The sequence below is a fragment of the Natrix helvetica genome (genome assembly GCF_964273705.1).
Source record: "Natrix helvetica genome assembly, chromosome: W".
Lineage (NCBI taxonomy): Eukaryota > Metazoa > Chordata > Lepidosauria > Squamata > Natricidae > Natrix > Natrix helvetica.
Genome location: NC_138555.1, coordinates 63,534,896 through 63,551,256, shown reverse-complemented (window position 1 = coordinate 63,551,256; position 16,361 = coordinate 63,534,896). Strand labels below are relative to the sequence as shown.

The following is a 16,361-nucleotide window of genomic DNA, read 5'->3' as shown; positions in this document are numbered from 1 at the left end:
ATATGCTTGTGTTTCGGATGCATGTAATTCTCTAACAGGGTTTGATGCTTTGATCGCAGATATCTGGACACGTCCGATTCGACCAATCACCGTGATGGAAGATAATGAATCGGTGGTTTATATTTCTAAGTCAAATTTCACAGGCTCTAGGTCCAGACACATTGACATTCGTTATCAAAACACAAAGCAATTAGTTAAACAAGGTTTATTTAAATTGCAATATGTATCTACACATGATCAAATTGCTGACATGCTCAACAAACCGCTTCCAGCAGCTCAACACGAGTATCTGCGGAAGAAGATGTCCCTTATTTGATGATTTACCTGACATCAGCTCAACTAGCAAAAGAAGGGGTGTCACTGCGTTAATTGGTTTGCTAGCTGCGCTGAAGATTTACTGCGCATGTCACAGGTCTTATCTGCAAGTGATTTAGTGCACCTGCTCCTTCACATTCCTTCTTAACTTTCTCTTCTGATCTTCTGTTTGCCTGCCAGGAGGCAGGCACATAGCTTTGCCAAGATGAAATTAATTAAGTTAGCAAGTTTTGTATTTTTATTTTCTTTTATATTAAAAATGTTTTTATTAGATCTTGCTTCAGGTTTATTTTTGCTTATTTCAAAAGTATGCTACAAGGGATGCCAAGATTCACACCTCCTTAATTCAGGGCGGAATTCACACCCTAACACTCTGGTAGTTCCCCGGTGCTCCAGGATCTCTGAAAGATATAGTTCAGTGGTTCTGAGATCTCGTCTGCCAGTTCCTTCAGAACCCTGGGGTGTAATCCATCCGGTCCTGGTGATTTGAATTCGTCTAGGTTAGACAGGTGCTCACTTACCATTTTCTTCCCTATTTCAACTTGTGTTCCTAATCTGATTTTTGTGGTGCTGTTTTTGATAGGTTGGACTGTTTTTTCCCCTTTGTGTAAAGACAGATGCAAAACATGAATTAAATAGTTCTGCTTTCTCCCTGTTGCTTGTCACCTTCTTGCCGCTTTCTCCCAGCAATGGACCAATTGTTTCCTTGACTTTTTTCTTGTTTTTAACATGTTGGAAGAAGCTTTTTTGTTATTTTTTACTTTTGTCGCAAGCCTTTCTTCATTGTGAGCCTCAGCTTTCCTCACTTCATCTTTACAGACTTGGGCTATTTGCTGATATTCTGCCTTAGTTATGTCCCCCTCTTTCCACTTTTTATACTTATCCTTTTTGTCTTTCATTTTGTCAGAGAGTTCTTTATGCAGCCATGCTGGTTTCTTCTGGGAGCTGTTATTTTTCTTCTTCATTGGTATTGTGTGAGACTGGGCCTTTATACTCTCACTTTTCAAAATTTCCCAAGCTTCTTGAGTTGTTTTCCCCTTGAGGATTCTCAAGAATGGAATCCTTCCCAAGCTCTCTCTATGTTTATTGAAATTAGCTCTCTTAAAGTCCAAGACTCTAGCTTGACTTTGTTCTACTAACAATCTAGCTCACAATAAGCTTTCCATGAACAAACTTGAACAGATCAGAGAAAAGCAACCTTTATTTTTTAAAACATTTCTGCAGTATTTCACAACCTTGGCAGTTTTAAGATGGATGAACTTCAGCTCCCAGAATTACACAGCTAGCCATGCTAGCTGGGGAATTCTAGGTCCACCCATCTTAAAATTGCCAAGGTTGCAAAACACTGATGTACAGGAAGTCTTTGATTTACAACAATTCATATTGTGACTGAAGGTAGAGGTACTGAAAAAAGTGACTTATGACCATTTTTCACCCTTATGACCATTGCACATCCCCATGGTCACATGATCAAAATTCGGGTGCTTGGCAACTGGCATGTATTTATAACAGTTACAATGTCCTGGGGTCATGTGATCACCTTTTACAATCTTCTGACAAGCAAAGTCAGTGAGGAAGCCTGTAGATGGGCTGTGACTGCAATTCCCAGAATTCCCTACCAGAAAGCAGCTATTCAGGAAACTTCCTTAGAATTCTGGAACTGGACATCTGATACATCTGACAGGGTCCAGGTTGAGGGGGGCTGTGCCAAGTTTGGTATGGGAATTTTTTTTTCTCCCAGGAGTAAGGATCAGTTTGCATAATTAGTTTAAGAGGATATCAGAATGCATGTGAATAGTTTGGAGAGAAATGGCCTGGCTAACATGGCCTTTAATGCAAACAGATTGCCCAGACTTCTTGTACTCTGAGTTGTGTTGCAAAGCAAACTGGAGCAGAGAATGGCATACTGATGAGAAACCTCATCAAGTAACAACAGGCCCTCAAGTTCTCAGCAACCAGGCCAATTTGACTCAGCGGTGTGGACTGTATTGTCTGAAATGTGTGGAATTGCTACACAATACAAAGTTATGTTGCCACAAACCTTGCAGTAAAGGTAGTCCTCCACTTATGAACACAACTGAGCTGAAAACTTCTGTTGCGAAGTGAGACATTTGTTAAGTGAGTTTTGTCCCATTTTACAATCTTTCTTGCCACAGTTAAGTGAATCGCTGCAGTTAAGTTAGTAACACGCTTATTAAGTGAATCTGTCTTCCCCCACTGACTTTCTCAGAAGGTTACAAAAGGGGATCACATGACCCTGGGACACTGCAACGGTCATAAATATGAGAATTACCAAACTCCTGAATTTTTATCATGTGAGCGCAGGAATGCTGCAACGGTCATAAGTGTGAAAAATGGTTATAAGTCATTATCTTTGAACGGTCATTAAATGAACTGTTGTAAGTCAAGGACTATCTGTACAGATAATCCTTGACTTAAAACCACAACTGGGACAAGAATTTCCATTGCTATGTACGGCAATTGTTAAGTGAATTGTGCCCAATTTTACTACCTTTTCTGCCACTGTTATGTGAATTACTTCAGTTGTTATGTGAATTACACTGTTTTTAAGTGAATCTGGTTTCCCCCATTTACCTTGCTTGTTGAAAATCTCCTCGGAAAGTTGCAAACGACAATCAGATGACCCCAGGAAACTGCAACCATTGTAACCATGCTGGTTACCAAGTGCCCCAATTTTGTTCACAGGACTATGGGGATGCTGTGATGGTTGTAACAGTGAGGACCGGTTATATCACTTTTTTCAGTGCTACTATAACCGTCTTGAAGGGAAGGAGAGGCGTCTCGGACGACCAAGAGGAACCGGCAGGTTCCTCAGTAAGTTGGAGAAAAGCTCTCCAAACTGACAGCAGGGGCGGCGGCCATATTCAGATGACCGCTTTAAAGCTGGGGCAACCAGACTAAGCCTTTTGAGCAGGAGCGGTGTCGGAACGGAGTGTTGGTACCGGGTGAGTGATTGGCCAACTCACAGGTAAAAAGAAACTTTGAATTTGTATTTTAAAAGAGTCTTGGAGCTGAATCAGCGGCTAATTGGCACTTCGGAAATTCCATGGAGGAAGAAGGATAAAGTGGAGGTTTAATCACTAAAGCCTAAGAAGATTCTTGTATTTATAAATTGGATTTGAAGATACCAAAAACAACAAAAGAAAGAACCTGGGGGGAAAGTTCCTTTTTTCTTTCTTTTTTTATTGTGGATTAAAAGTGGTTTTTGACAGCAGGTCGGAGTGTATTACAGAGAGAGAGCCATCTGCTGGTGAGAAGAGAATACTACAAGACCTAGAGGAAGACGAAACGGAAAGTGCAGCTGCAGAATTTGACCTTGGCTACAGGAAAAGATACTTTGAAACTGTGAGAACTTTTAAGGAGTGTTTGTTTTTGCAACATTGCTTGGATTTGACTTTCCATAGCTGTGGAAGAAAATAAATTCTTAATTTGGATTGGACTGGACTAAAACTAGAATTGGACCCAAGAATTTGGAAATAAAAGGGAAAAAAGGACTGCATGAACTTTAAGTTTTAATTAAATGTGATATAGCATAAATTTTTTTTAAAAATGTTAAATTAGTTAAATTGACATTATGGAACTCTGGATGTATGATGAACTATTTGAGATGCTAAAAAATGTACGGGAAACTTTAAATGGTAAGAAAAAGCCAGAAATTCAGATGGAGCATGCAGATCAGGAAATAGGAGAGGTGGTGGTAAAAGAGGCCTCAAATGAAGAACAAGAAGATAATATGGAAGAAGAAACTGAAAAAAAAACCCCAGATGATTTCACTGGGATTCACAGTGGCAAAAAAAAAGTAGACCGGGGGAGGTGGGATGTTCCCCCAAAAAGAAACAATTAAATAGCAAGGAAGGGAATAGTGGGAAAAGGCTGGGAAAACTACTAGAACAATGGTACTAAAAGGGAGAAAAAGGATTTTGAAGGAAAAATACAGTAATTATAAAAATAAGAAAACAAAAATTGCAGACAGGGGGAATGTCCCCCAAATAAGAAACAATCAAATAGCAAGGAAGAGAATAGTGGGAAAAGACTGGAAAAAAACCTGGGGAAAACTACTAGAACAATGAAACTAAAAGGGGGGGAAATGATTTTGTAGAAAAGATACAGTAATTATAAAAATAAGAAAAAGAAAAAGCTAGGAGAATGGGAGGAAAGAAGAGAATTAAAAAGGAGTGGAATTTTTGAGAGACCAAGAGAAAATGGTTAGAGAAGGAAGGGAAAAAAGGCATATATTAGTAGATTAAAGGGAAATGCATTAATATTGTTAATGGTATGTAGTTAATTAAGATATAAGGGAATTATAATAACATGATTAATTGTGGATAAAAAGCAGTGGAATTTTTGAGAGACCAAGAGAAAATGGTTAGAGAAGGAAGGGAAAAAAGGCATATATTAGTAGATTAAAGGGAAATGCATTAATATTGTTAATGGTATGTAGTTAATTAAGATATAAGGGAATTATAATAACATGATTAATTGTGGATAAAAAGAAGTGGAATTTTTGAGAGACCAAGAGAAAATGGTTAGAGAAGGAGGAAAGGAAAAAAGGGATATATTAGTAGATTAAAGGGAAATGTATTAATATTGTTAATGGTATTAAGATATAAGGGAATTATAACATTAATTGGGGATAATTAATTAAATTAAATGTTTTCTATGTAATATTGAATTTGAGGATGCATGGTGTTAAGTAAGCTCCCCGTTAGGGGAGCGAGTGTGCAGAGAAGCGTAATGAGAGTGGTATGGACAAACACGCACAAACCAGCATACAGGGACACTGAATAGTATAAAATATAGTAGTTTACTATGTGGAAATATAGAGGTATTCAGAGTCCAGTTAACAGTCCAAGTCATACACGGTTCAGTCATTCAGTTATCAAATAGTCAGTCTAGCACACAAAACAGCTAACAGTAGCAAACCACAGTACCTCACAATACACAGATCAGCGTCTAACAAACAGAGAGCTAACAGTCATTCTGACTCCATCTTATGGCTGCTTGAGGTAACAAACCAATTACATCTCTCTAGCATTTAAAGTAACAGATACATTTGTTACAATCATAGCTTATATCAGGGACGTGCAGGCAGGGGAGGCAGAGCCTCACCTCTCATCATGAAATAATAATATATAATAATAATATATAGTTCCTCCCATCCCTTTTACACTGCTCCCGCTAAGCTCCGGTAAGGAGAAGAGCCTTTGGGGAGTGAAGAGGAAGAGGAGGGAGGAGGAGGAGGAGGAGGTGCGCGCGTGGGGCGGTGCCAGCTGGGCAACCAGTGGAGGCAGGAGGGTTCTCGGAAGCGCCAATAACCTTCCTGCCTCCACTGTACTTTGCGCGCTCCTCGCGACTGCAATAGACGTCCAGAAGTGGCAGGGGCTGTTGGGCTGGAAGCCCAAACCCCATTAGCCACAAAAGCCGCTTCTGGACGTATATTGCAGTCGCGGAGCGCGCTCAGGAAGGCGGGGAATGGGAACACGTGTGCTTGAGGCTGAGGCAGCCTCAGCCTCCAGCACACGTGGTCCCATTCCCCACCTTCCTGATGACGTCACCAGCCTCACCAGCCATAAACCTCACCGCACGTAACTGGCTTATATACATTGCCAAGCCAAGACTAGGGTTACATCCCTAACACATGGTACTTATAGTAAAATAGACCAATAGATGGAATATGAAATGATAATTTGGTTTAACTTTGAAGGGGCAATTAATGATATTGTTTATGTACTAAGAAGAAAATAAGATAAAAAATATAGAAAGAGAATATAGCTGAATTTGGAAATAGAACTATGATGAGAAATGGATTATATATATGAGAGGATGTTAAAAGGAAAAAAACCCGGACACTTTGTTTATAAAATATGTGTAATAAAAAATAAAAACTTTGAATTGAAAAAAAAATCATTTTTTTGGAAGTCCCCATGTGGATGTCCCTTACCTTTCCAAGATGGTGCTGCTGAGAAGTAGTGGGCTCGTCCTCTTCTGAACTGGAGCCCTCTTCCTGGCTGGATTCTTCCCTGTTTCTCCTTGGTAGCACTCCTCCTTTGGAGCTTTTTCATTCTCTGCTGCTGGCTTTGGATTTATTTCTTTCCCCAAAACTCACTTCGCAAATCCTCAGAACCAAACATGGAGGTTTCTTTACCGATGCTCTTTCTCTGTGACTTCTAAGATACTCTCTTCTTCAACTTGTCCTCCCCTTGACTTGAGTCACATCCAGAGACATGCTTGCTCTCCTTTTTCAGTGTCCTCCTTGGATCTCCATCCTCGCTTTCATCTGACTCACTTTCTGACGGGTGACTAATTAGAGCCGCCTTCCTCGGCTGGCCTTGATTTGTCTCGCTTTGAGATTCCCCTTCACTGCTAGTGGGATCCTGTACCCACTTCTTCTCCTCTTCTGAGCTCTTATGCTCCTCTGACTCACTTTCAGCTTCTTTACTAGTGGACTCCTGAATCCTTTGTGTCATCTTCACTTCCTCCGGTTTCTTCCTGAGCAGGTCTTCCCTCTGCAGCTTCTTCCTACCCCCTCTCTCTTTAGGTTGCCTCTTGGGTTTGGAGTGACTTCCAGTCTGCTGGCTCCCTCTTTCTCCCCTAGCCCTCTTTGCTCCCTCTTTCTTCATTGGACTTTCACCTGCAGAATCCTCAGAAATGCTCCCTGAATCCTCTATAACTCTACTCTTCCTTCTGCATTGGCTGTCTGCCATCTTCTTCTGCAAATACATTTTTTTATCAGGACCACTTCCTGAGGCATCCTCACTTTCGTTTCCCTTTGAACCCTTCTGGGTTCCTGGCTCCATCCTCTCCTGTGATCTATTAGTACTGAATGACTTCTTCTCTTCACTCTCTCTTTCACTCCATCCTCTTTTCTTTTCAGAGATTTCTTCTACCTCGGACAGATCAGTTCCTATCTCTGATAGGTTCCTTTCCTCTCTTTGCTTATTCATCGTTCTGTTTTTTGCTTTGCCTTTGGAATCATTAGCTTTAGACTCTTTGTCCACCTTTTTCTTGAAGTCTCTTTGCTTCAAGCTGTTACCTTTTGTGACCTTCCTGTGTTCTTTGACCTCTTCTTCAAGGTCACTCTGTCTCGTGTTGGTCTCCTCAGATTCACTCACCCCCCTTTTCTGTGAGCCCCTGATCCTTTGGTTCTTGGGTGATTTCCTGCCTTGTCCTCTCTCCCTTCTTGCCTCCTGAAGGGATGGTTTTCTTTTGATCTTTTTAGTTTCCTCATTGCTTTCAGACCCAGCACTGTGAATTCCAGCTCTGGAGTCTCCTTGGTCAGAGGAATCCAAGAACATCCTGAGAAGTTTTGGACTCCCGTAGCATGGCCTCTTCTTGGAATCAATCCCAGAATCCTTTTCATCAGAACTGACTTCTGAGAGACAAAACAAAAAAGTGACAAATAGAATCGTATTGGGGAAGGACAACTGTTACAGTACTCTAAAGTAGGAAAACCCAACCAGAGGTCCTGAATCTCCTAAAGCCTTGGATGCAGCGTTTGGAGAGTCCCCAAAGTTGCCATTTTAATGTGACAGAAAAGGATATTGAGAATATGGGGGGAAATCCTTTTTCCTTACTGTCTAAGCAGTTTACAGAGTCAGCATATTGCCCCCAACAATTTGGGTCCTCATTTTACCCACCTCAGAAGGATGGAAGGCTGAGTCAACCTTGAGCCTGGTGAGCCTGTATATATGTATACAGCCTCTTAAAGTGCTAAGTTAAATACCATATTTTTCAGAGTATAAAACGCACTGGAGTATAAGACGCACCAAGGTTTTGAAGAGGCAAATTAAAAAAAAAGTAGGTAGGTAGATAGAGGGGGAGATAGAGAAATGCAGTAGGTAGGTAGGGAGCGAGAGAGAGTAGGTAGATAGGTAGGTAGAGGGATAGAGAGAGAGAGAGAGAAATACAGTAGGTAGGTAGGGAGAGAGAGAGAGAAGGTAGGTAGGCAGATAGAGGGATAAGAGAGAGAGAGAGAAATACAGTAGGTAGGTAGGGAGCGAGAGAGAGTAGGTAGGTAGGTAGGTAGGTAGAGGGATAGAGAGAGAGAGAAATACAGTAGGTAGGTAGGTAGGGAGAGAGTAGGTAGGTAGGTAGGTAGGTAGGTAGAGGGATAGAGAGAGAGAGAAATACAGTAGGTAAGTAGGGAGAGGGAGAGAGAAGGTAGGTAGGTAGATAGAGGGATAAGAGAGAGAGAGAAATACAGTAGGTAGATAGGGAGAGAGAGAGAGAAGGTAGGTAGATAGAGAGATAGAGAGAGAGAGATAAATACAGTAGGTAGGTAGGGAGCGAGAGAGAGTAGGTAGGTAGGTAGGTAGGTAGGTAGGTAGAGGGATAGAGAGAGAGAGAAATACAGTAGGTAGGTAGGTAGGGAGAGAGTAGGTAGGTAGGTAGGTAGGTAGAGGGATAGAGAGAGAGAGAAATACAGTAGGTAAGTAGGGAGCAAGAGAGAGTAGGTAGGTAGGTAGGTAGAGGGATAGAGAGAGAGAGAAATACAGTAGGTAGGTAGGGAGAGGGAGAGAGAAGGTAGGTAGGTAGATAGAGGGATAAGAGAGAGAGAGAAATACAGTAGGTAGATAGGGAGAGAGAGAGAGAAGGTAGGTAGATAGAGAGATAGAGAGAGAGAGATAAATACAGTAGGTAGGTAGGGAGCGAGAGAGAGCGTAGGTAGGCAGGTAGGTAGGTAGGTAGGTAGAGGGAGAGAGAGAGAGAAATACAGTAGGTAGGTAGGGAGAGAGAAGGTAGGTAGGTAGGTAGAGGGATAAGAGAGAGAGAGAGAGAGAAATACAGTAGGTAGGTAAGGAGAGAGAGAGAGTATGTAGGTAGATAGAGGGAAAGAGAGAGAGAAATACAGTAGGTTAGGTAGGGAGAGAGAGAGTAGGTAGGTAGGTGTTGTGGCCCAGCAGGAGCCGTTGCAGCTGCCACCAGACTCCGAGAGTGAGGGTCCCTATGAGTCAGCTCAGGAGGATGTGGAGGACCCTGGACAGGGTTCCGACTCTGAGCAGGGATCGGAGAGTCTGGTCGGCCACCAGGAGGCGCCTGAGGCATGGAGCAGCGGTGAGAGCCAGAGGAGGGGGGCTCCTGATGCCATGCCTTGGAGCAGTGGGGAGGAGTCACGAGACAGTGAGTCAGAGATTAACAGGGAGTTCCTGGACGCTCGTTATCGCCGCGCCCATAGACGCAAGGAGCGAGGGCGCAATTACCGGCAGTAAGGGCTCTCAGCTGCTGATCAGGAGACTCCTCTTCAGGCTATAAAACAGTTGACTGTGCATACGCCCTTTGCAGCAGTCAACAAAGAACTCCTGCAAGAAGTTTTGGTCTTGAAACGTAGCAGGCTGGATAGCTGCTTTCGTGTCTTGTATTTGTGAGCTTTGTCTTGGTGGTTTACTGCCACGGAACTTTCTGTCTGTCTGTAAAATAAACCCTGTTCATTTGTATTGTTCCGGAGCGTGTTCTGTGTGGGCGAAGGAGGAAGGGGGGTCAGAACAGGTAGGTAGGTAGGAAGGATGTTTCCAGGTGTATTTATCCATGTGCTGGAGAAGGAAATCACTGACAACCTGCAGCACCTAAGACTTGTTTCTGCTGGCAGAGCACTTGATCAATGTAATTCTCATCAATCACTCTAACTAAAGAGCTTTCAGAAAGGAAAAAAAAAGTTTTTGCACTCTGCAAACCTCCCCAAAACGACCCGTTTTTCACGAAAACGGGTCCATTTTTTTTCAAATAAAAGGCATGAATAGCCTTGGGGTGGCTTGCAGAGTGCTCCTGGGGGGTGGGGTGGGGCCAAAAACGAGCAAAAAATAAACTCTGAGAAGGCAGACAGACATTTTTGACACCACAGCTTGACGGATTTCTGAAACCTACATCTGGTGCCGAAACCCGGGACAAAGACACCCTTCAGAACCAAAGACACCCTTCGGGGGAGCAACAGCCAACATACTTACCTCCCGTCTGGAACAGACCCCAAAGCACGCTTCGTCTTACGAGATCTCTCAGAGGTAAATATGGGTTGCAATCTGTCTCACCAGCAGCAAAAACATGTTCAAGAACTTAAATTCTTGTTACAGAAGTCAGGTGTTACCACACCTGAGGCAGAAATAAGGAAGCTAGTTGGTGAGATAGGGAAACATTGTTTTTGGTATCCCGAATGCAGAACACTTAATTTATGTGACTGGGAAAAAATAGGGCGAACTTTACATCTTGAACCCAGAGCCCCAGTAGAGATCTTACAACTATGGTTTCAGTGCCGTCATGGAGTGGAAAAATTTGGCTCTAAAGTTTTGGCAGAACAACAATTGACCACAGAGCCTCCACCTGATTGTGAGCAAGTAAAAATTCTTCCCCCAAAATCATCTTCAATTGGTCTTTCAGCTCCTCATGGAGAGGTTAATTCTTCTGCTTCTCCACAGTCAGAGGAACAATTAGAAAAAGAGGACGGGAAGAAAGAAGATATGTTTTCTGTCTGTCCACCTAAATTGATTCCACAAGATCATGAAGTAATTGGCTTAAAGGATTGCTTTTCTTCTATCCTTCTTTGCCCCGCTTTGCAGGAAAAGTTTGACTGTACTGCTGGTCAGGAAAAGTCCGTTTTCTCTGTGCCTGCCGCTTCCCTCCCCCCACCTTCCCCTCTTCAGGAAGAGTCTGTGCTGGTTTATGGCAAGCCTCAGCAGCCCCTCTATAATATCAGGCAAAAGGCTACTGAACCGTATCCTGGTTTTGTTAACAGATTGCAGGATGCTTTAAAACAACAAATAGGTAATTCTGAGGCTCAGATGAAGATGTTGATGAAATTAGCAAAGGAGAATGCTACTTCCAAATGCCAAAGGGCAATTATTGGTCTTGGGAACGATCCTGATTTGGTAGATATGATTAAAGCGTGTCAAGATATAGGAACATCTTGTCGAACTAATTTGGAATTTCAAAATCCAGGGAGGGTTATGTCTGCAACCTCCCACAGCCCTTTCCATCAAGGGTCGAAGCTAAAAGCAAAATGTCCAAAGTTATTTCGTTGGTTGATTTATACATTTACTTAGTCCTTTTTTTTAATTAAATTTTTAAAATAAGTTTTACAATTATCACCCCCCTTACCCTTCCCTCTTCCCACCCGACCTCCCCCCGACCTCCCAAAGCAAAATACAGGGTATAAACATTTAACAACCATACGCTAACATAAGCTAACTAATTTTAACATGTTACTATTCTTGTGCTTTAACTCCCCCTTTATTAAACTAGCTTTGAATAAATTGTAACATTCTTTATGCCTTCATTCATAAGCTAACTGAAATTTTTTAGTCCGGTATTTGTTTTGAATATAGTCAATCCATCTTCTCCAGTCCAGCTTGTACTTCTCATCTGAGTGGTCCTTCAGATACGCTGAAATTTTGGCCATCTCTGCTAAGTTTACTACTTTTAACGTCCATTCTTAGATAGTGGGCAACTCTTCCTTCTTCCAATATTGCGCCACCAACAATCTTGCTGCCGTTGTTAGGTTCAAAATCAAATTAGTCTCTATAACAGTGCAATCTGAAACTATGCCTAACAAAAACAACTGGGGTGTGAACTTTATCCTCTTTTTCAAAATATTTTGAATAACCCACCATATTTTTATCCAAAATGCTTTAACTTTTTTACAAGTCCACCAAATATGGTAGTACGTGGCACCAACACAGTCACATCTCCAACATTCAGATTGTACATTCGGATACATACAGGCTAGCCTTTTTGGATCTAAATGCCATCTATACAACATCTTGTAAAAATTCTCTCTCAAGTTCTGAGCTTGTGTAAATTTTACATTTCTTACCCAGATCTCTTCCCATGTTTCCATCACTATTGGTTCTTCAAAATTTTGTGCCCATTTTATCATACAATCTTGAACTAATTCTGTTTCTGAGTCTATTTCTATCAATACATTATACAACCTTTTTATGTGCATTTGACCCTGGTGCCTAATTTGTTTTATCAAATTATCCTCATTTTGGATGATACCAGTTTTCTGGTCTTTTTTCCATCTAGCCTGTAACTGACCATACTGAAACCAGGTTTGAATTACCCTTTCATCTCTTAATGCATTCAAATATTTTAACTGTAGTACACCTCTATCCATACTAAGAAGTTCCCCATATGTAGTTACATCTTGTTTTTGTTCTATACTTATGTTCTCTATAGCGTGTCTGGGCACCCCCCACATAGGTATCTTGTCGTTTAGCCTATATTGATATTTTTTCCAAACACGCAGTAAGGCATTCCTTAAAATATGACTTTTAAAGATCTTGTCGGCCTTCTTGTCATATATTAAATAAGCATGCCAGCCATATACCAAATCATAACCCTCAATATTCAATATTGTATCCTCTGTTAGGTTAATCCAATCGCTAATTGTTGTTAAAACTGCTGCATCATAGCATAATTTTAAGTTGGGCATTTTTAAGCCTCCTCTTTCACATATGTCTTGCATTATTTTAAGTTTTATTCTCGGTTTCTTTCCTGCCCAAACAAAGTTGTTAATACCTTTCTGCCATTCTTCCAAATTTGCGTCTTTTTAAAGTATTGGTATCATTTGAAAGAGGAACAGAAACTTGGGCAAAACATTCATTTTAACTGCTGCTATCCTTCCCAGCAAAGACAATTGTAATTTTTTCCATTTATTCATTTCTATCTGTATTTTATGCTATAATGGTTCATAATTGTACTTATATAATTTCCCATTTGAGGTTGTAATAGAAATTCCTAAATATTTAACCTTTTTTACTATCTCACATCCTGTTACTCTTTCTAATTCTTTTTTTTTTGGGGGTTCGTAGTCATATTTTTAGCTATCATCTTTGTCTTCCCTAGATTTACTTTGAACCCAGATACTTGACCATATGGATTAATTATATTCATTAGACCTATAACTGATTCCCCCGGCTGGGTTAAAGTTACAACCAAGTCATCCGCAAATGCTCTTACTCTGTATTCGTAATGCCCAATCTTAATTCCTTGTAGTTTGTCAGACCCACGTATTTTGTTCAATAACAATTCCAGGGTTAAAATAAACAATAATGGAGACAAGGGACACCCCTGTCTTGTTCCTTTTTCAATTTTAAAAGATTCTGTTAAGCCTCCATTAACTTTAATTTGTGCTGTCTGTTTCTGGTATATTGCTTTGATAGATTGCATGAAATGCTCTCCGAACTGCTTCTTTTGTAGTATTTTTATTAAAAATTGCCAATTGACTTGGTCGAATGCTTTCTCCGCATCTAAGAATAAGAGCACTGCCGGGACTTGGTTATACTTTCCCAAATATTCCATTATATTAATGATTTGTCTTACATTACTTTTCATTTGTCTCCCCTGTATAAAACCAGACTGATCATTGTGAATCGTTTGTTGCGCAATTGGCATTAACCTATTTACCAAGTAGAGACGGGCCGTATCAGGGAGTTATTTGAGATTCCTGAATAGCATTCTGGCCTGAATAGCATTCTGGATTCACTAGGGAAAAAATGGGGGTGTAAACCAAAACAATATATTGTTGCTCTGTGCTTTGCTTGTTAAAACTGTATAAAAGCCAAATAAACTCTGCGAAGGCAGACAGACATTTTTGACACCACTGCTTTACGGATTTCTGAAAACCTACAGAAAAAGGTGCGTCTTATACTCTGAAAAATACGGTAACCCTGCTGACTCATTCTCATTGCATCATCATTTCATTATTACAGCCTTATAGCAGCTGTTGAACTATTAAATCATTACCTTAACAGTTTATATTTCACTTCTACAAGTTAAAAAAACAGTGATATATTGGATAGTAAGTGCTAAGCACAATCACATAAAAATACAATTACCTAACTTCTTTTCAATCTTTTGCCTTTTCTGCTCCTGTTCATTTTTAATCTCATCCTCCGAACTATGGGAGATATGAAGGGGTCTCTTGCGGTCTCCAGATTTGAAGGAATGCTGGGCTTCAGTCCTTAACTCTACATTGCTTGGGGGTTGAGCAACCTGTCATGCATAACATTAAAAAAAGTTATAAACATATGGATCCATTTCATTCTTTACCAAGACATAACATGTATGTTTTCTCCCCTCCTAAAGCCAGCACCTTTATCTGGACCAGTTGTTTGAGCTGCTCCTTCTCCTGTTTGGATAGATTCTCCAGCCCAACATGGTCAAGATACTTCTTCCAAATTTATTTATTTATTTATTTATTTATTTGATTTGATTTCTAGACCGCCCCCTCTCCCCAGAGGGACTCGGGGCGGTGTACAGGTATCAAATTAAAAACCATACAAACAATAATAAATATAATTAAAATTGGATTAAACTTTAGACCCCTGTACAAATTTATAAAAATTAAAAACTTAGCCTTAAGACCAACCCGTGAAATTTAAAAATACAGACTGGGGTGGGACAGCTGGAATTAGGCCAGGCCGGCTAGATTAAACAGGTGGGTTTTAAGCTTCTGGTGGAAGGAGCGGAGGTCCGTAGTTGTTCTAATATCAGGGGGAAGGTCATTCCAGAGGGTCAGGCCCATCACAGAGAAGGCCCTTCCCCTGGGCGTCGCCCGCTGGCACAGCCTAGTGGACGGCACCCGGAGGAGTCCCTCTCTGTGTGAGCGGATCGGCCGAAGGGATGTGTGGGGCAGGATACGATCCCGCAAATAACTAGGTCCTGTGCCATGGAGCGCTTTGAAGATGATAACCAGCACCTTGAAACGCACCCGAAAAGCTACAGGTAGCCAGTGCAGCCCGCGCAGGAGAGGTGTTACGTGGGAGTATCTAGCGACTCCCGAAACTGCCCGCGCGGCCGCATTCTGAACCAACTGCAGTCTTCGGGTGCATCTCAAGGGGAGCCCCATGTAGAGAGCATTACAGTAGTCTAGCCGGGACGTCACAAGCGCATGGGTGACTGTGCGAAGGGCGTTCCGGTCCAATAGGGGACGCAGTTGGCGCACCAGGCGAACCTGGTGAAATGCCCCCCTTGCCACGGCTGTCACATGGTCATCCATTGACAGCCGGGCATCTAGGAGGACGCCCAAATTGCATACCCGATCCACGGGGGCCAAATGTTCGCCCCCAATGGCCAGTGATGGAATCAGCTGGTTGAACCGGGGTGCCGGTAGCCACAGCCACTCCGTCTTGGACGGGTAGAGCCTGAGTCTGTTACTTCCCATCCAGATCCGTACGGCTTCCAGACACCGGGACATCACTTTGACGGCATCGTTGGGGTGGTTTGGGGTAGAGATGTACAGCTGGGTATCATCCGCATACTACTACTACTAATAATAAATAATAATAAATTTATTTCTTAGCCGCACCCTCTCCCGAAGGACTCGGGGCGGCGTACAATAAAACACATAAAAAACAATATGGACAATACACACACAGAATAAACGAACACGCGTACATGGAGGAGGTATGAAGATAAGAAAAGACAGTTAAAACATAGTTTAAAATCCCCTAATAAAAGTCTAAAAGTCACAAAAATTAAAAAACCCGTCAGGAGCAGTGTGAACGAACTATGGTTGAGCCAGGCCAGCTACTTGAAATAGGTGCGTCTTGAGCTTTATCCGGAAGGCGCGGAGGTCAGAGGTAGTCCTAATATCCGGGGGAAGGTCATTCCACAGGGCTGGGCCCGCAACAGAGAAGGCTCTACTCCTAGACGCCGCCCCCCGACATTGTCTGGTGGACGGCACCTGGAGGAGTCCCTCTCTGTGCGAGCGAATTGGTCGCAGGGATGTATGGGGCAGGATACGATCCCGCAAGTAGCTAGGTCCTGAGCCATGGAGCGCTTTAAAGATCGTTATCAAGACCTTAAAACGCACCCGGTAGACCACAGGGAGCCAGTGCAGCTCGCGCAGGAAAGGTGTCACATGGGAGTACCTTGTACTCCCCATAATTACCCGCGCGGCCGCGTTCTGGACCAACTGTAGTCTACGAGTGCATTTCAAGGGAAGCCCCATGTAGAGAGCGTTACAGTAGTCCAGGCGAGACGTCACCAACGCATGAGTGACTGTGCGCAAGGCATCCCGGTCCAATAGGGGG

The 16,361-nt window shown here is 42.1% G+C and overlaps 1 protein-coding gene across 1 annotated transcript; it reads right to left on the bottom strand.

Annotated features, from left to right (window-relative positions):
* Positions 1 to 5,917: 5,917 nt before the first annotated feature.
* LOC309400798 (uncharacterized protein) lies at positions 5,918 to 15,502 on the bottom strand. The gene is made up of 3 exons (XM_081969485.1): positions 15,365 to 15,502; positions 14,163 to 14,319; positions 5,918 to 7,708 (listed from the first exon to the last, which is right to left on the bottom strand). Exons 1-3 carry the CDS (start codon positions 15,488 to 15,490, stop codon positions 6,504 to 6,506), a joined length of 1,488 nt encoding a protein of 495 aa, XP_081825611.1. The 5' UTR covers positions 15,491 to 15,502; the 3' UTR covers positions 5,918 to 6,503.
* Positions 15,503 to 16,361: the final 859 nt, after the last annotated feature.